Source organism: Hemiscyllium ocellatum, chromosome 4 (assembly GCF_020745735.1).
Source record: "Hemiscyllium ocellatum isolate sHemOce1 chromosome 4, sHemOce1.pat.X.cur, whole genome shotgun sequence".
Lineage (NCBI taxonomy): Eukaryota > Metazoa > Chordata > Chondrichthyes > Orectolobiformes > Hemiscylliidae > Hemiscyllium > Hemiscyllium ocellatum.
In genome coordinates, this window is record NC_083404.1 from 38203498 (window position 1) to 38228401 (window position 24904).

At 40.4% G+C, this 24904-nt stretch overlaps 2 protein-coding genes across 5 annotated transcripts in view; one reads left to right on the forward strand and one right to left on the reverse strand.

Moving 5' to 3' along the window:
- bmper (BMP binding endothelial regulator) overlaps positions 1–19450 on the forward strand; it is a 67055-nt gene extending 47605 nt beyond the window's left edge. Inside the window, exons 12-15 of one of the 2 annotated variants that reach the window (XM_060822970.1) lie at positions 1902–2228; positions 9969–10305; positions 14980–15110; positions 18018–19450. In XM_060822970.1, coding sequence (XP_060678953.1) covers positions 1902–2228; positions 9969–10305; positions 14980–15110; positions 18018–18196 — 974 coding nt within the window. In that variant the 3' untranslated portion in view covers positions 18197–19450. The remainder of the gene's footprint in view (positions 1–1901; positions 2229–9968; positions 10306–14979; positions 15111–18017) is intronic. The other variant, XM_060822971.1, reaches the window with a different exon arrangement.
- A 1212-nt stretch (positions 19451–20662) lies between these two features.
- dpy19l1l (dpy-19-like 1, like (H. sapiens)) overlaps positions 20663–24904 on the reverse strand; it is a 77412-nt gene continuing 73170 nt past the window's right edge. For all 3 annotated transcript variants that reach the window (XM_060822966.1, XM_060822968.1, XM_060822969.1), the window contains 2 exons: positions 24134–24259; positions 20663–21059 (listed from right to left, as the gene is read on the reverse strand). In XM_060822966.1, the coding sequence (XP_060678949.1) occupies positions 20891–21059; positions 24134–24259 (295 nt within the window). In that variant the 3' untranslated portion in view covers positions 20663–20890. The remainder of the gene's footprint in view (positions 21060–24133; positions 24260–24904) is intronic.

Consider the following 24904-nt stretch of genomic DNA (forward strand, 5'->3'; position numbering starts at 1 on the left):
AGCATCTGATTCAGAACTCATTCAAAAACGTATTGACTCCCCGTTTCTATAACCTTTTCCAATCCTACAATCCTCTCTATCTCTGTAACCTCCTCCAGGCCCTGTAACTTTCCCTTATATCTGTAACCTGCTCCAGGCCCTATAACCCTCCCTATCTCTGTATCTTCCTCCAACTCTTACAACCCTTCCTTATTTCTGTAACTTCCTCCAGCTCATACAATCCTCCCTGTCACTGTAACGCTTCCAATTTTAATGTCTTCCAGGTGCTTCAACTCTTCCCATTTCTGTAATGCCTTCCAAGCTCTTTAATCCCACTCTCTGTAACCTTTCCCAGCTTCTACATCATAGCAATACAGAGGAATCTCGATTATCCAAATACCAATTATCTGAAAATCGGATTATCCAAACGAGATCTGGAGGTCCCGATAGAAACATTACATCAAAGACATTCCCAGCAGTGATCGCGTCTTTTGTCTACAGTGATTAAACAGGCACTGTCTCCAAATGACTGACCTCCTGCCCTTTCTCTCCCCACACTTTCCCTGGAGTTCTATAGAGGGGTGTACCCTAAACCGTCCTTTCCCACATTAACTCCTCAACATTGTCCTGTTGAAATGGTGAAATAGTTACAGTAAAACGTTGTGCGTGTGACTGTGGGCATGTGTGTGCATGTGTCTGCTTGTGCTGCTTGGAGACTTATCACACAAAGGCAGCTGCAGCAGCAGTCTTGTTGTTGGTGTACAGTCCAGCTGCCCCAGAGAGGGGGCGGGGGGGAGGCAGTGTTGGACCGGGCTTGGCGCAGAGGGAGGTGTTGCACTGATTTGGGGCGGGGGCGGGGGGGAGGTGTTGCATGGATTTGGGGTGGGGGACGGGTTTGGGGACTCGGGGGGCGGAGTAGGTTTTGCATGGAGTTGGGGGCGGGGGTACGGATTTGGGATGGGGAGGTTTTAGCAGAGGTGGGGGCGGGGGAACAGATTAGGGGTGGGGAGGTGTTAGCGGAGTTGGGGCGGGGAAATGGATTTGGGGTGGGGAGGTGTTGCATGGAGTTGGGGCGGGGGAACGGATTTGGGATGGGGAGGTGTTGCACTGAGTTGGGGCGGGGGAACGGATTTGGGGGGAGATGTTGCACGGAGTTGGGAGCGGGGGGCAGAGTTGGGGGTGGGGGAGGTGTTGCACGGAGTTGGGAGCGGGGGGTGTTGGGGGTGGGGTGAGGTGTTGCACGGAGTTGGGAGAGGGGACGGAGTTGGGGGTGGGGGGAGGTGTTGCATGGAGTTGAGGGCAGGGGGTGGGTGTAAGATGGCATTGGGAGCGAGGTTGGGTGCGGGCCTTGCACACTGTGTGCTGCTGCAGTCTCCTGGACGGGGAGCAGACTTTAAAAACTCCGAGCCCCAGAGGAAAGGCATTTAATCGACTAATCAAATAATCGATTATCCAAACGAAATAGTAACCACCCATCGCGTTCGGATAATCGAGGTTCCCCTAGATTTGCTACAGTACTCCCTAACTTTATAATGTCTTCCAATAGGTACAGCCCTCTCTCTCTAACTCTGTATCCTCCTTCAGTTCCAAAAGCCCCGTCTCCTCTCCTTGTGCAACCTCCAAACTCTCTTCCTCTTCCCCAGGTCATGTCCTCCAATTGTTTCCACTTCCTCCACTCATTTCTTTCCCTCTCTGTGCAAGGCTTTCTCTGCTTCCTCATCGACATATCTCTCCCTCACCAACCCTTGTCCTCCATTCCCAACCCTCTCTGCCTACGTGTCCCTTTCCTCCCTTGTCTCTCTCTCTCTCTCTCTTCCCCTCTTCCCTTCTCACCTCCATCTCTGATGTGATTGTACTGAGTTCTCCTATTAATAGTCTTAGTGTGTGTTTCTGACGCCGACTCTCTGTTTTAACCTTCACAGAGCCAGGTGTTTGCACTGTATTTGGTGACCCTCACTACAACACATTTGATGGAAGAGCCTTTAACTTTCAAGGGACTTGCCAGTATGTGTTAACCAAGGACTGCTCTAGTGCAGCTAGTTTCCAGGTGCTGGTACAGAATGATGCCCGCAGGACTTATGCCTACTCATGGACCAAGTCCATCGAGGTGGTGCTAAGTGGGACCAGTATTAGCCTCTTGCAACATCTAACTGTGAAGAAAGATGGGATGAAGATTTCTCTGCCCTATAAGAACCAACAATTCTCCATTGAGTTAGATGGCTACTTGCTGAAAGTAGCAACAGAAGCAGGTGAGCTACTAAATATTATTGATGTGTAAAAACTCTCTCACAACTCAAGGCTGCTCTCAGCCCTGGCTCAGAACGTAGCAATCTCACCTGAGACTTAAAATGATATGGGTTCAAAGCTCATTCTGGAGATGAACACAAAATCAAGGGAGTGAGGAAAATGCTGAGATAAGGAAAGTCCCATGGCATTATTTAATGTAGGAAAGCAAGGGAGTTCTTCCCGGTGCCCCAATATTTATTCTGGTTTGCCAGAAGTGGAGTGACCTTATAAAAGTTTATAAAATCATGAGGGGCATGGAGAGGGTGAATGGCCGAAGTCTTTTTCCTAGAGGGGATGTCCAAAACTAGAGGCAAAGATTTAAGGTGAGAGAGGAAAGATTTAAAAGGACCTGAGGGGTAATTCTTTCACACACATAGTGGTGCATGTGTATGGAATGAGCTGCCAGAGGAAATGGTGGATGTGGATACAATTACTAAATTTAAAAGGCATCTGGATGAGTATACGAATAGGAAGGGTTTAAAGGGATATGGGCCAAATACTTGCAAATGGAACTAGGTCAGATTGGGATGTCTGGTTGGCACGGACAAGTTGAACCAAAAGGTCTGTTTCTGCACTGTATGACTCTATGTTTGATTGTACTAACATCAACAACTTGCATTCATCTAGCACCTTTAAAAGAGTAAAATATCTAAGGCACTTCATAGGAGTGTGATCAAGCTAACTCACTGCTGACCTGATAAGGAGATATTATGACAGATGATCAGAAACTTGGCAGGAGGTTTTAAGGAGCATTTTAAATGAACTGGAAGGAGGTGGATTGATCAGAACGTAGCAACAGGGGGCTATTTAGCCTGTTCTGACATTCACTCTTTAATCCATCTACCCACCTTAGTTCCATAACCTTAAATATCCTTAGCCAACAGAAGTATCAGTCTCAGTTTTGAAATTTTCAATCGAGCCTCAGAGTCAATAGTGCTTTTTTTTGTCGTGGAGAGTTCTAGATTTGCACTCCCCTTTGTGTGAAAAAGTGTTTTCAGACATTACCCTGAATGGCCTAGGCCTAATTTTATGGTTATACAGGTATTCTCTTAGAAATGGGATTAGGCCACTTGTCACTCAGGATTTGTACTGAACTTTTCCCTTCCTCACAATGTCTCTCTCTCTGCCCTATCCAATCATCGTTAGCACCTCAATTAGATCACTGCTTCATTTTCTCTATGTGGGGATTCTCTTCTATGCAACCTGTCCCCATTATTGAAACCCTGTTCACTCTGGGATCACTCTGTGAATGTGCATTATCCTGGCTTTGTAAGGCTGATAAATCCTTCCTGAGATCGGGTGCTCAAGACTGAATGCAATTCTTGAAATGAAATCAAACCAGAACTCAAAACAGTTTTACATAAACAAATTTGTATGCCCGTCCTCTTGAGATAATGTTAACTTCCATTAGCTTTGAATTTATTATTTTTATTTCAATTGTGGTAAATTGATTAGTTTAGGGATCGAATTGCAAAGTGTGGAGTTTTGAGGAGCTGAAGGCATCAAGGTTGGGTTTAAGGGGTTGGGAAGGTCTACATGGGAGGTGGGGAAACAGGTCAGGGAATTGGTGGAGGTGGGGAGGGGGATAATACGGGATGGAGATTTAGTTTGAAAAAAGACATACAATCTCTCCCAAATAGAAATCCCTGAATCAAACAGGAGAGAGAAATCTCTTGTGAGGTAGGGTTCAGAGTATAGCTTAGATGAAGCAGGATGTGACCATGGAGTGTGTGATATTAATATTCATGTGCAACATGAGCAAATGTTTATTCTCCAGTGTTAATATCCCACAGCTGGGCAAGTAAAACACTCACCATTGTCACTAAATTGTGACTTTTTTTCAAAAGTGTTTGAGGAAATAGTTTGTCGGTTCAAGAATAAGAAATATTTAAATAATTATTAGCGATAATATATTCTACAATTAACTAGTTCTTGCTTTCAATACTTGGGTACAGTTTAACGACCAGATCTTTCCTCCTTTCAACTGATCTAAAACACTTTGTCTACACACTAAGTGTGTGAAACACAATTTAATGTATACATTTCTCAGGAAATTGTAATCTTTTCAGGGATAATTTTCTTTCTGCTGAGTTGGTTCAGCCAAAGTAAATGTGACACATCCCTCAGTTTCACCCATACTACAGTAATCGGATCCTTTCTGAGACAGTCAGTGGAAGATTTTGCTCAGTGCTGAACTATACAAATCTGGGATGAGAATCCTTTCCCTCTGGCAGGACTCCTGTGATGTTTAATTAAAAAGGAATGTGAGGTGGCCACCTCCTTAGGGCTCAGTGAAGAGACACAGTGTTTGATCTGAGCTACAAACCCATTCAGACCAGGAAGCATCATCATTTCATCCTTGGCTTGCCAAATGAGTGAATTTATCAAGGCCATGGAGGGGACCACTCTGCCCATCCCACTGGTGCTGATACTTTAAAATAATCACCAATAATCCTCTTTCCCCTTCCTCTTTCCACTGAACCCAGTAAAACTTCTCCTTTTCAAATATTTATTCAGATGTCTGTTGAAAGCTATGATTAAATAGCCAGCATTGCCTTTCAGTCAGCACAGTTGACAGAGGGTCAGTACTGAGGGATTGCTACTCACTCAGAGGTCAGTACTGAGGGAGTGCTTGTGCTATCAGAGGATTAGCTCTGAGGGAGTGCTGCACTGTCAAAGGGTCAGTACTGAGGTTGTGCTGCAGTGCCTCAGAGCTCAGTTCTGGGGGAGTGCAGCGTTGTCAGAGGATCAGGACTGAGGGAATGTTACACTGTCAAGAGGGTCAATACTGAGGGAATACTACATGTCAGAGGGTCAGTACTGAGAAAATGTTACACTGTCAGAGGTTCAGTTCTGTGGGAATGCTGCACTGACAGAGTTTGAATTGAGGGTGTGTTGCAGTGTCAGAAGGACAGTACTGAGGGAGTGTCGTGTTGTCAGAGGGTCAGCACTCACGGAGTACTACACTGTCAGGGGTTCAGTATAGAGGCAAAGCTGCACTCAGAAAGCCAGTACTGAGGGAGTGCTACACAGTCAGAACTGCCATCTTTCAGGTGAGATGTTAAACTGAGGCCCATCTGTACTCTTTAATAGATGTAAAGGATGCAATGGCTAAAAACGAAGGAAGATTGGGGAGGGGATGGAGCTACTGTGCGGTGTCCTCCGTCAATATTTCCCTCTGAATCATGACCACTGCAACAGATTGTCTGGTAATTATCTCAAGCTAGTGGGATCTTGCTGTGTGTTCTTTCCTATATTAGGACTATAACTGCTCTTCAAAAAGTATTTCAATGGCTGAAAAATGCCTTGGACCTTCCTGAGATTATGAAAGGTGCTATAAACTGTAAATGAAAGTCTTTATCTGATTCAAAGCTCTTTATCACCTCGAATACTAGCTTCTGAACCCAGCAATTGACCTCACTCAAATGTCAGTCACATTTCAATTAGTTTTAAAATAATATTTTAACAATCTGAAAGCTAATATTGTTTCATAGAGCTCATTGCAGGAATAGCTGTCAAAATAGATTACACACTACAGCATGATTAGAAATCTACAGTTAATTATTGTCACTCCAGGCAGCAGAAAGCTTTCAAAGTTGAGTAAAAGACTTGCAGATTTTGAAAAGGCAAAAATTAGCATATTTCAATAAGTTTTCTCCACTCCAAGCCACAAATAAACAACTGCCTTTAACGGAGGATATTTATCCAATTTTGCCTGTAACTCCAGATGTGCTTGTGTCTATACCCTCATGTCTGAGTCAACCCCTCCAGCTCGCAGATGGACCTCAGTTTAACATCTCACCTGAAAGATGGCAGTTCTGACTGTGTAGTACTCCCTCAGTACTGACCCTCTGACAGTGCAGCATTCCCTCTGTACCGAACCTTTGACAGTGTAGTACTCTTGGGTACTGACCTTCTGACAACATGGCACTTCCTCAGTACTGATTTTATGACAATGCAATACACCATCAATACAAACTCTGTTAGTGCGGCATTCCCCCAGAGCTGACCCTCTTTACTGGGAATGGGCAGGAAAAATAGCCTGGTGGCTAGCCCACCATCTTCTCACCTTGTCCCCGTGAAATGATAGGTGGGCAAGCGCCAAACTCTCAACATGTGGCTCAGAGCCATTCTCAGTTTAATGGAATTCCTTTCCCTTGGGAAGTTTTACTACGTTAACAGTTCTATAGAAATGCAAGTTGTTGCTGGTTTCAGATTGGATCAGGCTCACGGATCCTCAGTGAGCCAAAGGTGGAAACTTTCCATCTGTTGGTCTGGATTTATTTTAAAGCTCTCTCCTGAGTCATTGTGAAAGAAACATCTGATAGCACATTGCTTGAGCTGTGTGCCACATTCTCAATGCAAATGCTGCCTTCTTTTCCCATGTATCTAAAAACCCACCACAGCCTTGTAAAGTTGGCGTTTGCACTGCGGGCTCTTCAGCATAAACTGCCCAGGTAACAACACACAATAGAGGTTCTGGCAAGAGGAATCTCAAGAGAATGTGGTTCAAACACCTGCAAGCCCCAGTCCTGAATTCAGGGGAATCCCAAAACTTCATTACGGAGTAACCCAGCAAAGTCAAATCATTAGGCAAACAGATGTGCTGGATAAACATCCAATTGGGTTGCCAAGAAAGTTGACAAAATCTTTCAAATCATCCACACAATACATACTTCAGATATTTAACCTTCCATAGGTTGCTGGAGAATCGATGATTACTGATCATTGTTACCAGTGCAGGGTGAGGAAAAACAACCACAACATTATTTAGAAATAGGGGCAACTTTATACATCAGTGGAAACTGAGCAAGAACGGTTACTTTGTTCCAAACAAAATATTAAATTTCCTTCCAAAATAGGAAGAGTTGGCAAAGTTAATCTTGAAGGTTAAACAAAAGAGCAGAGATAATGAATGATGGTAAAATGAAAAAGCACTGAGTATTTTCTTCCAGCTGTTGGCTCGGTAATTCTTAGAAATCAATCTTCTGATAATACTTCATTCCTCTGATGTAGTTTCTAGACTCGGTCTGACAAGAGGATCTTCCTGCACATTAGCTGGTGTGTCGGTTTACAATCATCCTACCTTGGGGACAACTCCCCTGAAACAATACCAGCAATAGAGCCATAATGAGCTGTCTCTGCCATCAGTATGGGGACACATTCACTCAGCACAAAACAAACAATGAAGGACTGAAGGGATTTCTTGCCAATTGGGACTGTTCCTCTGTGGATATTTATTTAATTTTCATTAAATATAAATTATGTCAAGCATTAAATATTCAGTGTTTTTTTCACATCACTGTGTCCTATGGGTACACTTTCAGTTTAAGCACGGAAACAAATGTTCAGGACTTTTTAGGAAATCTGACATCTCAAGAATTAAGACATTCTTCTGCTGAATTTTCCTGGTCATGTGACATACTTCATGTGATAAGCCGGTCAAATTGCATTCCATTACTGTACCTATATGAACTATTCCACATTAAAGTTGATATGAATTCATTAGCAACATGACTGCTGAAACTTTGAAATTGTCATTTTCTTTATTCAAGTCAAATTCAGATTTGACATTTTGCGGAATGTTCCAGAAGACATTCCCAGCTGCCTGTAATAAATTTGGAAATTTTGTCAGGAGAATCAGGGAAGAGAAAAGAGAGAAATAGAGAGGAACTTGAGGAAAGAGAGGGACAGAAGTAACAGAAAAGAAGGGAGAGAATAAAATTGAGAAAGAAGAAGACAGAAAATAGGAAGGCTGTAACAAAGGTTGTGGAGAAATAAAAGGAATGAACTAGCTATTAGGGAAAGGGGCAGACGGAAGATGGAGGGTGGGAGAATGTTTGTGTGTTTTCTGTAGGGTAATAGATTAGTTTTGGTTGTGTGCTGGGGGAGGTGGGTCTGTCACAACGCAGAGTAAACCCCTCTGCCAATTTAAACCTGACACACAGAGAAGCTCACCTTGCGCTGTAATCTGTTAAATTTCAAATGCCAAAGAACTATCCCAGATGTCATTATTTAAGGTAAAAATTGACAATTTTATTCTTTAAGTCTCACAGAGGACATTAAAACAGCAACTATTTACAACTCTTTCTCTTAAACCTTACCTTTTAACTCCCACTCTACAAATACTGGTCCAATTTAAAAAAAATCCCTGATTAAGATTTAAATTTAAAAAATCATGTTTCAAAGCCAGTCAGCTTTGTCAATTCTTGTCTTTAGATTTTCCTCTGTATTTTTCTGGGTCATCTCTCCTTCAGTCTTCTGCTGCACAACTTTTCTTATAGACAGGTACCTTTCAGACAGCTATTCAGCTAGCAGTCTGTACTTGTTGGTGCCCTTTGAAGTTCAACCCCTAACTGTTCAAAATGTCAGGTTTTACACCTCAAAACTTCAGATCATTTCATTGGTTTGATATTATTCCCAAACAGTAAAATTCAAATTCGATTGGATTTTGATATCTGGGGCATAATTTAAACTGATTGCCTGAATTTGATTTTGTTTTTGTTCCATGACAATGCAACTCCAACTATTTGTTTCAACCAAATGTTACATTTTTAAATTGTTCAGCACTCTCTGTGCTTTCAGTCAGTCCTTGCAAGCTACCTCTCTCTCTTAAAGATACATTACATACCTACACCTTCATAACAGGTAACAATTTAAAAATACAAGGATTTTCAATGGCATGTGTTGGTGTGTGGCCCTGGTTTTGGCTTCAATAAGAGTATTAAAAGCTGATCATTAAAAGCTATTATTCCCAGGACAGGTTAGGATGGATAGTATGATGCAAATGTCAGTGGTACAGCAAAGGGTGATGGAGTCATCGCTTACTGGTTTTAACTTTGACCAATACTCTGGTGCATTGATGCTTCAAACTGACAACAGATTTCAAAACTGTCCCAACATTAGAGAAAACAAATAATAAAGAGTATTCATTTCCACTTTCGTAAGCTCAGGATGTCGCAATGTCCTTTATATAGGATGGAGTCTTTTTGTGGTCTAGTCACCATTACATTGCCAATTTCAGCACAACAAACTCTTTAAAGAGCTATTTTTTAAATGGTGAAATCATCTGCTATAAGGAGCTGAGGTACTAGTGAGGTACTGTTATTAGTGAGGTTAATTGAAGGAAACTTTTGCCCAGGTTGTGGGTGAGACCTCCCCTGGCCACACGAGACTTTGCTTTGAGCTGAAACGGTTAATAGGCCTTTCATTTCTCATCTCATCCAAAGTAATTCTCCAGCAAAGCACTACTCCCTCAGAACTAATTCTCCAATAGTGTAGCATTCCATCAGCACTGACGCTCTGACAGTACTGCACTCCCTCAGCACTGACTGTCTGACAGTGCTGCACTCCCTCAGTACTGACCATCTGATAGTGCAGCATTCCGTCAGTATTGTCCCTCCAACAGTGCAGCAATCCCTCAGTACTGTCCCTCTGACAGTGCAGCACTCCCTCAGTACTGTCCCTCTGACAGTGCAGCACTCCCTCAGTACTGTCCCTCCAACAGTGCGGCATACCCTCAGTGCTGACAGTGCAGTCCTGCTCAGTAGTGGTCTGTCATCTCTTTGACGAAGTTATTGGAGTTGAACTTGAACCCACAGCCTTCTAGCTCAGAGGTGAGTATGCTGCTAGCTACTCCCAGCTGAGTTTGGCTGTTTGTACCTTTCTGAAAATGGTCAATAATACATTCTTGCTTTGTCCAGGTATTGTGATTTCCTGGGATGGAGACAGTTTTGTGGAGGTGCTGGCGACTCCAGAATTGAAGGGCAAACTTTGTGGTCTGTGTGGGAACTACAACGGGCACAAGCGAGATGATCTGATTGGTGGAGATGGCAATTTCAAGTTTGAGGTTGATGCTTTCGCTGAATCGTGGCGAGTGGAATCAAACAGCATTTGTAACAGACTGCAGCGGAGATTACGACCACATCTGTGTTCAGGGATTGTAAAGGTGAAGTTTCGGGCTCACAGGGAATGCCAAAAACTGAAGTCCTGGGCCTTTAAGAACTGCCACTCAAAGGTAGACTACGTCTTGTTCTATAGGTGAGTATTTCCCAGTGTCTGTGGCAACAGGCAGCTCCAATCCAAAGTGACCAGAGAACTCACAGATTTTTGCAAAAAATGTTGGCCGTCTTTTAAGAGATTCCTTTTTTCCATAATTTTCATCTGGATCAGCAACAGATTTAATTTCCTAATATCTCCTGCAAAGCAACTTGGAATGTATTACTGTGTTAAAGATGCTATATTACTGCAAGTTCTTGCTATGCTCTTAGCCAGTGTGGGACTGGAGTCACCTATAGGCCACACTAGCTAAAAGCATAGCAAGAACTTGCTTGAGGGGGAATAAGTTTTTCGGGGCTGCTCTCAATCAGTGTAGGATGCGTGAGTAGGAGGAGTTACAAACATTCCACAGTCACTTGTGTTAAACTCTCACGGGGAAGGGACTGAGGGATAAAGTAGTCATATGTATGCGAACCAGTCACTTTGGAGAGATTTCTGCCATATTTTGAGTTTTAAACTCCTTCGTAAAGACAATATCCCCAAGTACATGTTAGGACACAACCTAAAGTTTATGAACAAGCCCTGATTGGCCTCCTCCCTATTGTTTTGGGATAGATTTGCTAAATTCAGTTTGAACGGACTGAGAAAGTCAAATCTCAGGTATTTCAATCAACTCTCCAGCAGTGGTCAGGGACCCAGGTTTCACCCAGGTGAACACAAGAACCAACGGTGAGTCCGTGAATTCAGGGCATCGAGTCAATTGTCTCGTCTCGGACTGGAAATGTGTAGATTTAGATTGGACAATAATGGCAGATTTTCTTCCCTAAAGGACATTCACCAACCAGGTGGGATTTTATGACAATCCAACAGCATCATGGTAAGCTATTTCATCCTGGTTATAAAATAACCAGCTTCATGAAATTCCAGTTCTGAACTGTGTGTGTCTGGTGCACAAATATTAAGGAGCTTGCTGATATTTTAGCACAAGTTTGCTGCAATAATTTATGTACATGATAGACCAAAGCCATGATACAAAATAAGGTTGAGGTTTGGCTGTGAGATTAAGAGGAATTTTGATAATTTGTTAATGTGTACAGTGTGTTTCAATATAGCCCCTGCTCTATTCATGAATGATTTTCCGTTGAGGGTGTGTGTATGGTGCACTCTGTTTGCTAACAGTGGTTAAATCCTTGCTAGAAACACTCTGTGTGAGAGACGCCTCACTCTCTGAGGCAACAGTTAAAACAATATGTGAAAAGTATCTGATCAGGACACTAGTGAGTCACCTGGGAGAGATCACTGGCTTCAGCTCAACATAAGGAAACAGTCTTCACATTTCAGCTAGTTCACAAACTGATGGATTAGTGAGGAACTATCAGCTATCTCAAACTCCGCTGAAAATCAGCAGGTTCAATGTTATTTGGTGGTTTCAGTGCCCTGTCACAGTCTGCTGCTGTAAGCTAGTGAGCGATTCCGCATGAGTAGTGAATGCATCTTCACTGGACAGGTCTGGGAAAGTTATTACTTCATCTACTGTGGATTTAGATCATTGCAATTTCAAACATAAATTCCACTATCCCTGTGAGACTGCCTGTCTGTGGTAAATATATTGTGTGAGACATTAAAATTGTACGATTCACTGTGATCTCGCATGCTCAGAATGCACTCTGACCCTGCACATACGACATTAAAAATCTGAATATCGGCTGTGCCTGACAGGGCAAGGTTCCCATTCATGTCTTAATGAACTCTGAATGAAAAGATACCTGCAAAACATAAGGAGACCATTCAGTCTGTAATGCTAGTTTTCTGCACAAGAAACTCGGTTAGTTCCACCCTCCCACCTTTTCCTCGCAGCACTGCACTTTGTGTCTCTTAAGGTAATTTCTGAAAGCCACAAGTGAACCTGCCTTTACTGTACTGTTCAGTGTATTCCAGAACTGATCCACACGCTGAGACACGGGCATGAGAAGATTTCTCTCTTTTCACTGATGGCTGTTTTGCAATTACTATAAATTGGTGTCCTCTGGTTTTCAACTCTCTCCCCATTGGGAACCAGATCGTTTCTCTCTTAACTATTCTGTGCAGACCTGTTATGATTTTGAACACCTCTATCAAATCTGCTCTCGGTCTTCTCTTTAAAGAGAATAGGCCCAGCTTTTCTGACCTATCCTCATAACCAGCATTCCCTCTGATTTTTTTTATTCACCATGCAGGCCTCTGAAGTCTGTGAATGGCAATGACCTCTGGAACTGGAAGTCAATGCTGCAAATGGAACATTAGTGTATATGTGCAGCTTCGAGAGAGCTCTGTTTATAACTGAATTCTCTTGACCCTGGAAATCTTACTTTCTGCGCCCTCTCAATACTTTCTCATGTTCCCTAAAATATTGTGTCCAGAAGTGAACTGAACTAATATTTTCTGCGGGTTCACAAAAAATTGCTTACTTTTACACTATGCCTCTATTTATACCTCTATTAACCATTTTTTAAAACTATCTTGCTAGCCTCAGATTTGTACAGATTTTCCCCCAACTCAGCTTCTCCTGTACCTGTTTAGAACTGTGCACTTTTTTGCTATTTTGTCACTCCTCGTCCTTCCAACCAAAATGTATCACTTCACACTTCTCTGCATTAACTTTCATCTGGCACATATCCACTCAATTCACCAGCATGGCAGCATCCTATTGCCAACACCCTCACAGTTCACCATATTTCCAAGATTTGTGCCATCCATCAATTTTGAAAATGTGTACTATAGAACCAGCTTTGGGTTATGAACATAGATTAAGAAAATCAGGAGTTTTAATATGGATTCTGGTCCAGTCCACTGCAGACCATCTTCCAGTGTGAAAACAAACATTTGCCACTACTCTGTCAATTTTCCATTCATGTTGCTGCTCATTTATTACATTGGAATTAACTTTACTGATGGAAGTGTATAATATGGCTGCTTGTCAAATGCCTTTGCAAGTATATTACACCACATCGATCTTCTCAGTTAACTCATCAACTACCTTAATCTCAAGTTAATTGAACGCAACTTGCCTTTAGCAAATCCATGCTGTTTTCCTTAATAAATTTGCATTTTTCCAAGTGATCGTTACTTTTATCCAGGATTATTGTTATGAAAAGCTTCTCTATGCCTGAAGTCAAACTGATAGGCCTATAGTTGCAGTATTTATCTTGACATGCTTTTTTGAAGTATTTACAAGTCTTCAACATTTTGGCTCCACTGTATCTAAAGAGGATTGAAAATATGATAGTCAGTGCCTTGGCAATTTCCATTCTTCTTTAAGTATCTTTGCATGCAACTGATCAGTTTTGGTGAACTGGTTAAGTACAGCAAGTGCCTTCTCTTTATCAAATTTAGCCCATCCAATGTCTCAACTATCTTAATTATTTTTCTTCACATTTAGAATTTGCTTATCCATTGTTCCATGAGTTCAGTTGTGCTCTGTAAGATCTTCCTTCAGTCTGTTAGGAAAACAAAACTAATAAACTGATTTTAAAAAAGATTCCTGAATATTGAATATTTTTGAATATTCAATACTCCTGAATATTCCTGAAACTGTCTGTTTCATGTTTTAATATGAATTCTTTCAAATCATGGATTTTTCAGATTTAAAGTTATGAACTAAAGTCAAATTAATTTTATGGAACTTATTAACAAGCAATTTTTGAGTTCCTTTTTGCAGGAGCTGTACTCTGAAATGTCTGATTAAATTTAAATAGTTGAACTTCCTTTAGTTTTGTTCTGGCTCTAAGCCATGATTTGATTCCCCACTAGATGGCACAGTGAGTGCAGGATATGAAATTTGGCTGACGCAAATATGAATTTCACTTTAATTAAATGCACGGCTCTTTCGGTTGCTCCCCAATAATCAAAAGGAATGATTCCTATCAGGTTTTGTGCCATTGCTGCAGGAATAAGGAAACTCTGAACAGCTTCATAAAATGCCAGCCTAAATCTGGAGGTTGATTTAAACTAAGATGCAAATGTATTGCTAATCTTTAAAGTACATTTACCTGAGCTCAAACTTTTGCTGGTTGGTCTTTGCTTTGGGAATGGATGTACCTCTAACCGGAAACAAGAAAACAGATTATCTTTAATTTAGTGACTTACCACATCATCAAAAAAACACTGTGAACCTGCAAGCCAGTGTCCAGACTGAGGAATAGATACTGTGAACCTGTAAACCAGTGTCCAGACTGACGAACAGACACTGTGAACCTGTAAACCAGTGTCCAGACTGACGGACAGACACTGTGAACCTGTAAACCAGTGTCCAGTATGAGGCACAGACACTGTGAATCTGTAAACCAGTGTCCAGACTGAGGGACAGACACTGTGAACCTGTAAACCAATGTCCAGACTGACGGACAGACACTGTGAATCTGTAAACCAGTGTCCAGACTGAGGAAGAGACACGCTGAACCTATAAACCAGTGTCCAGTATGAGGCACAGACATGCTGAACCTGTAAACCAGTATCCAGACTGAGGGACAGACACTGTGAACCTGTAAACCAGTGTCCAGACTGAGGGTTAAATATGCTGAATCAGTGAACATAACAGATGGAGGATTCTTGAGCATAGATACGTGGAATTCTCCGCTTGCATTTTAGACAGGTTGAACATGGTTGGTGAATGCTAAATTGAATTGTTGCTTCATGTCTCCCCCATCACAATCTAATGCATTTTTGTGTTTCTCACAGATCCTGTGTCACAGATATGTGTGAGTGCCCACTACACAAGAACTGTTACTGTGAGTCTCTGATTGCCTACATGCGTGCCTGTCAGAGAGAAGGCGTCCAGGTTCACTGGCGACCAGAGATGAGTTGTCTTGGTAAGTTCACAGCAATGACCAAAAAGCAAGCTGTAAGAAAAAGCAGCAGGAATAGGATATCTAATCACTGAAGGCTGCTCTGTTATTCAACAATAACATGGTTGTCTAGTAATGTCCTTGTCTCCACGTTCCTGCATGCCCCACACCCTTAACCATTTATGCCCCTTGTAGATCAAAATTCTGACTAACTCAGCTTTTCAATACATTCAATGATCCAACTTTAATTTTTTTTGTGTGGAAGAGAATCCAAGTTCTACATTGTGCCCTCAGCAGCTACTCTGCCAACACCACTGGAACTGTATATGTCATAATAAGATCAGGTCTCATTCTTCTGAATTCCAATGAGTATAGATAGTTCCAATCTGCTCACCCTTACGTTTTGCGTCAACACCCACCTCCGAGAAACTAGCCAAAGAAACTTTTTCTGAACAGCTTCCAATGCAAGTTTCTCATTCCTTAGGTTAGGTGACCAAAATTGTATGCACTACCCTAGTTGTGTGGTAATATGAGTCAAAGCTAGCTGGCTTTATTAAATGTGTTTATTTATAAGGCATGGTAAGAGAGGATATCATAGTGGAACTGTACAGACTTAGGCTTCTGTTCCATTTGATCTGATATGGATGCTCAGTACACACTTTAAGAGTAAAAAAAATTAACCTTTTATTCCATAACATTTGGTTTTGCCGATGCTGTGAACAATGTAGTAAGACATAAATAAAACAAAGAACTATGGATGCTGGAAATATAAAACAAAAACAAAAATTGCAGAATAAACTCAGTGGGTCTGGTAGTTTCTTTGAGACTTATCTCTCTGTAAATGTCTGCCACTGCTTTTCTACTCTCTTACCTTTAAACCTATTTTCCCATGACTCTTTAGCCAATGGTGTACATGCCCTTACATATGCCCCTACTTAACTTTAAGTCAATTATCACAGATCCATATTGCTCTCTTTCAAGCTGAATGTGAAATTCTAGCATACAAGTACCACTCGATTAAAAGCCGCAGCTCTGAAGAAGAATCATTTTAGCACAAATCTGTAGATCTGTTTTTTACTCTCCACAGATGCTGCCAGACTTGCTGTCTTTCTTTAGTATTTTCTGACTTAATTTATATTAGTTCCATTCTTGCCAAGAGGATCTCGGAAATCATTAATTAATCCTGTCTCATTACACATTACCTGGCCGAAAATAGTCTGGTCTCTATATTGACACAGAACATAGTGTTCTAAGAAACTGTCCTAATGCACTGTTTGAAATCAGTATCCTGGTTACCATTGCCAGTTTGATTTGTCCAATTGGTGTTTTGATTAAAATTACTCCAAGATTATTGCAGTACCTTTCTTGTTAGCGTCAATGATCTCTATGTCTATGGAAAGGAGTCCTATAAATGATCCCAACCAACAACTTTTTTTTAAAAGAGAAAATGTTGAAGAAACTCTGCAGGTCTGGCAGCTTTTGGGAAAGAGAAAAAGAGTTAATGTTTCAAGCCTCATATGACTCTTCTGTTCTGAGTCAAAACATTAACTCTTCACTTTCTGTAAATGCTGTCAGACCTGCAGAGTTTCTCCAACAATTTCTCTTTTTATTTCATAGTTCCAGCATTTGCAGTATTTTGGTTTTCTCTTGACGTTTCCTATCTCCACCCAAACAGATTTTACATCTTGATTTTTTGAATCAAAAATCATTTCTCACTGATCTCAACCTTTCGTAATAGACCTCATCTTCGTTCCTTTTGTCATTCCAAATCAACCCTTGAATATTAAAATCCCAGGTTAAATCACTTCACAATCTTACCTTTGTAATGCCTATTGTATCATACTTATTTATTTTCTGTTTGTGCCATCAATTCTTCTTTGTTATGAATATTGCGTATTCTGATAAAGAGCTTTTAATTCCATCTTTCAAGCATTTTTCCAAGTTTCACCTTATTTATTGGTACACATTTATGCTTGTACAGTCTCTCCCTTTGTATCTGACTCAGGTTTTTATTCACTGTATAATTACACTGCAAGAGCAAATTTGCATGTGCTTAATCCTTACACGTGTAAACTTTACCATGGGGAGACCTGGGAAGAGCAACATCCTGCAGCAACTTTCTCCAAATTTTACCCAGGGTGTAGATTGGTGACTTTGCGCAGAGTCCATGTTTCAGGAATTGTAGATTATGCTTTCACATTTTTAAACATTTTACCAAATATTGTCAATTGACTGTAAGAAATTTTGCATTTGGGCACAGTCCCATCTCTTTGTTCAGCAAATATTTGCACCTGCAAAGAGAGCTTTTGATTCTGGGTTTCAGTACACTAGACAATACTAGACAGTAGTCGAACATTCATCACTCTCCAAACACGGGGCATCTTGTTTCATTGCATAACTTTTTAAAAATGGAAATATTTTGCCTTAATCTGGTTGCATTCTCCTCTATCTATTTAGAGAAAATGGTTTCTCTTCCCACTGCCATGTTGTTATTTCTAATGTCCCCAAATATCTATCCACCCTCCCCATTCCATATATTTTTCTTGATGACATTATCCGAAAGCTTAGCATTAGTTTTCACACACACATGCTGATGACGCCCAGCTCTTCTCGATATCACCAGTCTCTAAATGGATGAGTAAAAACCTTTACTCCTTATATGTTATGAAAAGTGAGAAGATTACCTTCTACTCCTGTTACAAGCACTGATTGAGGCAAGTGTTTTAAAGTTTTGGCCGATAGAGGCAAGTGCTTAAAGGATTTGTTAACCCATTTTGTAGTCCTTTGACCTCAGAATTTCCAAATGCAGCAAAAGTCCATAAGTGCCAGATTTCTAAAATTGCATAGAAACCAAAGATAGATCTTTCAGTTCAGAAAAGTAGACAAGATATGTGTGCGCATGTTCGTAATAGTTATTCATTCTCTTTTCAGCTACCCAGTGTAAGCATGGTGCTATATACGACACATGTGGTCCAGGCTGTTCCAAGACCTGTGAGAACTGGAATGAAATTGGTCCTTGCACTAAGCCATGTGTGGCAGGCTGTCATTGCCCAGCAAGCCTGGTACTTCACAGAGGACGATGCATAAAGCCAGCCTTATGTCCCCGGTGACACAATTGGGAACCCCTGACCTCAAAATCAATGGTGATGATTCGAAAACAGCTTCTTTCACCAGCTTTGGATTGACCGCTCTGACATTGTAATTTCAACAGAGAAAGAAGAACGCATGTATATTTTCAGTATGAGCTAATTGATGATTAACCATTAGGAAAAATATATAAACTGATTTTGAATGTATAAACAGACTTTAAATTAATATAAAGAGAAAAGAACTTAAGCCAGTCAAAAATCATTTATTGTACTGCTTTCAACATTTAAAATATTTCAGAAGTCAGTGTTTAATATTTAAATATTGGTCATTGCACATGTTTCTGTATAGTCTGCTGCAGAAAATTAACTACAAGAATGAAGAATTAGCAATTTAAAATGGTGCATGAATGAAGGGCACTTTCTCCTCATCAGGTCAACAAGGTTAGACCTTATGTCTCTGAAAAGATTTGATATCAACAAGGTTTGTTCATTTCCATTATTTGTCAAGGCAGATGATAAAGGAGCTCTGTGATGGGCAGTATCTTTAACATTAGATGCAGGTTGGCACACAACACAAGGAGACACATGGGCAAAACTTCAAACTCTGAATGGCGGGGAAACAACAGCTGGCTTTGTCCCACAACTCAAGGACTGAAAGCATTCTGTTGCCCTATCTCAAGAACTACTGGCTTGATGCATTTTAGGATTTTTTTTTGCAGATCTAAGTTGTGACTGGATCCAGTCAACATCATCCTCACTGATGATTACAGAACTCACTATTCACAGAAAGTCAAAGTGACTCCAATGATTAGAAACCAAAAACATCACCTGGTGTGGGATGTGTCTGATGTGTCTCAGTCGCTCTACTTAGAATGTAATAGAGTAAACTGACACAGTATTTCCATTTCTCACCCTATTCCAGGAATAGGGTGAGACAGGAATTGTTACAACAGCACAAACCAGAAAGACAAGCATCAAGATTGATTCAATTTGAAGTTACCAATAGCCATCTGCTCAACTTAAGGTGCAAGGTTTGTTGTATTTGACATCTGCTGAATGAAATGTGGAGTGTTATTTATTGAGAAAGTAAATATGTCTGTGAATGTGGTCACATATTTCATATTCTGCATGAAATCCCAGTGGCAACAACAGTAGACCGGAACAGAGATGATGGCACTGCTTCAGTGCTAAGATTGTAGAATTAAAACATATTAGTTATTTATTTGTTCATTGAAATATTCAAAAATGTCAAACTATAAAGGGCATTTGGGTTAACAGTGACCAATTTTTTTATTCCCCACGTGACAAACAGCATTAGTTTTAAAAAAAAACTGTTTGGGAACAACCAGTTTCCATTGAAAGTCAACATGGTCTTTGTTTTTTCCTTTAAAAAAGAACATCTGATTGCTACATTGTGTCAAGATTGAGCAGTGAGGTCAAGCATGTTGCACTCTCAATCTCAGCAGGCATAATCTCTAGAGCTGCCAAAACAAGAATGTGCTGTTTTTCCTCAAGTGGTCAATATCCGAATGCAGCAAGACCTGGACAATATCCAGGTTTACACTGACAAGTTAACATTTGTACCTCACATTGCCAGCCAATGATCACCTTCAAATGACAGAATCTAACCATCATCTCTTGACTTTCAATGACATTACCACTGACCAGAAACTGGACTGAATTAGCCAAGGGATTACTGTGGCTACAGCAAGTCAGGGGCTGAGAATTCTGCAGTCAACAGCTCATCTCCTGTGTCCCTAAAGCCACTCCACCACCTACAAAGCACATGTCGAGAGTGAGAGTGATGGAATACTTCCATTTGCCTGGCATGTGTGCAGTTCTAACATCACAAGATATTTACCACCATCCAGAACAAACCAGCCCACATGATTGTTTGTGGATGTGGTCCCATTCATTCATCTATACTAATGCTTATTGGTAAAAGTATGTACCATCTGCAGAAATTCACTAAAGCTCCCTGATGGCACCTTCTAACCCACAGTCACTACCATCTAAGAGGACAAAGGCAGCAAATACATGGAAACACTGTAGCCTGCAAGTTTTCCATCAAGCCACACTCCATCCTGACTTGTAAAACTATGGTCACTCCTTCAGTATTGCAGGGTCAGAACCTTGGAACTCCCTCCCTGAAAATACTGTGGATTTATCCACACCAAATGAACTGCAGTGGATCTAGGCAACTTATCACTGCCCATCCTAGCGAAGACAATAAATTCTGGCAAAACCAGCAATGGGTATATCCTATGAACGCTTTTTAAAAAAAATTGATCCAAGAAAAATCAGAATTACTGGGGTAAGGTAAATAGCAAGAAAGCATCTATTTTTTTTGGAAAGTGTAAACACAGAAAATGAGATGAAAACAGAAAATGTTGGAAACTCAACAGAACCTGTGGAGAGAAGAGGCAGTATACTAAATAGCCACAACCAAAAACACTTTTTATAGACAAATAATGGCAAAACCTCACATTTTACTCAAAATCTTTATTGAAAATAATCACATATTGCATAACTCCATAAAGACATGAAAATTCTGTTTATAAAGAAACATGAAGATCATATTTCTACATTTGTTTTCATCTTCATTCACACCTCCTGTCGCTTTCTTCAATCAATTTGGAATATTTCATCTGTGCAGCAATGTTCAACCAAAATTGGCCTTGAAATTCCCTTGTTTATCCAAATTACCACAGCTTTCTACGTCCAACTGAGACTTTTCTTTATCTTTAAGACTTTATAAACGTCATTCTGAAACACAGGAGTGAAGTGAGGGGCAGGCGACTTGGAAAGGATTGAACACAGAGGAGGTTTCATTGCATTGTGTGCATCTTCCACGTCCCAAATTTCTGGCATGCTGCAACCAGGCCTGAGAGAGATAGAAATCAACTCTGTATGAAAAGGTTTTTGCAAATAATTTGCTTGGATCATTAAAAAGATATTTTTTAACAAAAGTGGACACAAGTTTGTAATTCAGATTTGGAAGAAGCCTTATCCAGGATGGTTCATTATATTGATTGGGTTTATGAACTAATCAGAAACTTGTCAGCATTGTTAGTTTAGTAATGCCAACAGTGAACACTTAACGTTTTCATTACTGATAAATTAAATAATTGCCCCAACATCATTGCAAGTGTGTGGGATGACTAGGTTAATAACAGAATCAGGACTGACAATGATGCAGTTTCCTCATAATACCATGTATTCCTCTAAACCAGTACTTCCAATTGCATCAATTCAATAGAGCTGTTAGAATGGAAGAGGCACAAATAATTTAACCGAAGCACCTTTCAGTTTAACTGGATTTCAGTATAGCCTTTTCTGCATGGCATTTATACGAATTAGGAGCAGGAGTACACTATTCTGCCCTTCAAATCTGCATTGCCATTCAACAAAATCATGGCTGAATTGCTGTATTGCACATATTATTTTCTGATCTCCCTCAATACCTATGATTCCCTTGTCCAACAAGAAGATATATAAAAATCCACATCTCTGCTGCCTTCTAAAAGAGCTCCAAACCTGTAAAACATTCAGTGAAAACAATCTCTTCATATGTCCTTAAACGATGACCTTAAATTTTAAAATGGTGTTCCCTAGTCCTGGATTCATCCTCAAGAGGAAACATTCTTTCCGTATAAATAAAAGCAAATTACTGCAGATGCTGGAATCTGAAACCAAAAGAGAAAATGCTTGAAAATCTCAGCAGGTTTGGCAGCATCTGTAAGGAGAGAAAAGAGCTGACGTTGCGAGTCTAACTGACCCTTTGACAAAAACTTGAAACGTCATCTCTTTTCTCTCCTTACAGATGCTGCCAGACCTGCTGAGATTTTCCAGAACATTCTTTCCATATTCATCTTATCAAGACTGTTCAGGATCTTATATAATTCAATCAAGTTACCTCCCCAATAAATTTACATTCTTATATAGGGAGACAGAAATCTGCACTTTGTATTTGAGGTGAGGTCTTATCAATTTTTTGGATAATCGAAACAATCTTTTACACTCTTTCTCCCGTAATACTGTCATCCACTACTCTGAGCTCCTATTTTACAAAATAACCTTTTAATGAGGCATCTGGTCAAAAACATGTTGGAAATCCAAGAGCAAATCAGCAGGCTCATGTTACCCATAATGCATATTATTCTTTTAAAAAAAACTCCCAATAAACTGTGAAATTCCCTTACAAAAAACCATGCTGAATCATCCTGATTACCTTGAGTATTTCTAAGTGTTCAGCTATAATCTCAGTAATGACTGATTTTAACACTACCATGATAATCAAGCTAACTGGCCTACAGTCTCCTATTTTCTACCGTACACCCTTCATGAATAGCGGGTTTAGGTTGCTACTTTCCGATCTAACGGAACGGTTCCAGAGTTCAACGAATTTTGGAACATTAATAACATACACCTACTACCTCCTTAACTGACTTTAGCATGAATTCCATCTGGACCCTGGAACTTGTCAACCCATAACTCATATCAAAGACAGATACTGTACAGGGAGCAGCGTTCTTACATTTCTTAAATTTACCTTATTAAATTTACTTATGTTTTCTAAATAAATATGATTTCAATCTTTATTCAGGATGTGCTATACTTTGTGTTAGATCTTTGGGTGATTTTTGAACGATACGGAGTGATATTTTTGCTGGTCTGCCCCAACCCCACTTTTCCCATAGGCCCCATTATTTCTGCTCAGTGATTTCCTACTAAGTGAGGTGTCACGGGAATGCAACAACAGCATTAGAGGAGAACTACCTGTACTTATGTTTGTACAATGATAGGTTTTTTCCTTAAGTTTGATGCATTCCTTAATTTGTTTAATTAAGCACAGACTGTGGGTCTCCTCTTGGAACTTTTGAATATAGTAGGAATACACTTACTTTGATATTCTGAAATATCTCCATAAGTCTATAGTTGCTCTGCAATCTATCAGGCTAGTATGCCAGCTCATGTCAGTGATCTCAGCTTTCATGCCCAAAGTTGCCCACATCTCAAACTCTCAAAAGCATTCTATGAATCCCTTACCTAGGTTCCTACTGCCAATTTGATTTGTCCAGTGTCTACACACGATTATCACAGCCACTTTCTCACAGGCACCCAATAATGTTTTCTTGTACATTTTGTCCTACACTGTGGTCATTCCTAAGATGCCTGTAGATCACTCATGATAGTGACTTCTTTCCCTTAATATTCGTCTTCAAACTGATTCTACGTCATCATCACATGAACCAAAGTTACTGCACAAATGCCATCCTTGATTATTAGTTCTACTTCTCCACCTTTACCTGGCTTCTTACTCTTCTTGAATATCATATACAATGGCATTACTGTCGCTAAATCATTCACCATCAAAATACTGGGGCTCACTACTGATCAGGAACTTAATGGTAACTGGGACACAATCCATAATTCACAACTGGGTATTCGTTGGCAAATAACTAATTTCCTGACTCCCAGAACCTGTCCACCATCTTAAAAAACTGAAATCAGAAGAAAGGTGAAATACTTGCCACGGCCCGAGTTCAGCTCCAATAATATTTGGCAAGTTTCACCATCCAGGATGAGGCATTCTACTTGATCAGCAGCCTGACCATCAATTTAAAAGATCAAACCATACCTTCAGCAGTGTGTAAAACACACTCACATAAGGCTAAAGGAGATAGGAATCTAATGCCATTCTGAAGTTATTTTTAAGTAAAACCCATAAAACTACATTTGATTAAATTAAACCCAAATGAATTACTCAACATTGGAAATAAATACTACAGAATTTGTTAATCCTGCTGCACACAACAGAAACAGTTATCACTGATAATGGCTGGGGGCAACAGCCAGTCAACTCAAATTCATTTTAAAATGAAGAACTACCTTACATATGAAAAATGAAATTATTCTGGTCAGAAGCTATTTACAAAAGATTAAATTAGGTATTACCTTGTTTTTCGCAAACACCAGGAATCTTCAAAAACAAAATAATCGACACCTAGTCTTATGAGCCCATTCTTCACTTCCTCTGCTGATTTCCGACTGTACATTGCATACACTTGCTTTGTCCTTTCTCTATTCAAGAATAAGCAGAGGGTTTATTACCTAATTAAACATATTTAAGCGAGGGCAGGAGCATGGTGAGCACAATACCTCCAGAATGGGGATTTAACAGGGGCTGATTTGGGGCAAATTCAAAGCAGAGGTGATGAAAAAGACAGGATGGAGTGTGAAGGAGCAGAGAAAGAGGAGAGGGGTGAAGAGTGAGGCGGGGAATGAATTCAAGGTTGAAATATTGAAGGGAGGGAAGAGCATTGGAATGGTGGAGAGAGTGATTTAGCAGGGAAGACAGGAGCGAGGGTGGAATCCTATGGGGAAAATTGAGGGGTTTGGGCAAGCGTGGGAGCTGTAAAGGTGGGCAGGGGATCAGTTTCACTCAACTGTCAACAGATCGGATAAAGTTGGCTTTACCACAGTAAGATTGGTAGCATGATACAGAGAGTGACATGTGAATCTTATATAAAAAAAAGAGGGAGGTACAAATAAATAACATTGACAATTACAAGAAATGCCTCTAACTGAGAAAACTGGAGATCAGATATTCAGAATTTGAGTTGGAGGAAGGACAAAATTTATCTTGAGAAATGGCAGTCACCTGACTGAGAGATGGGGGATGGTAATGGTGGAGAGAATGAAGTGATGTGAAGATATTTATTGCTT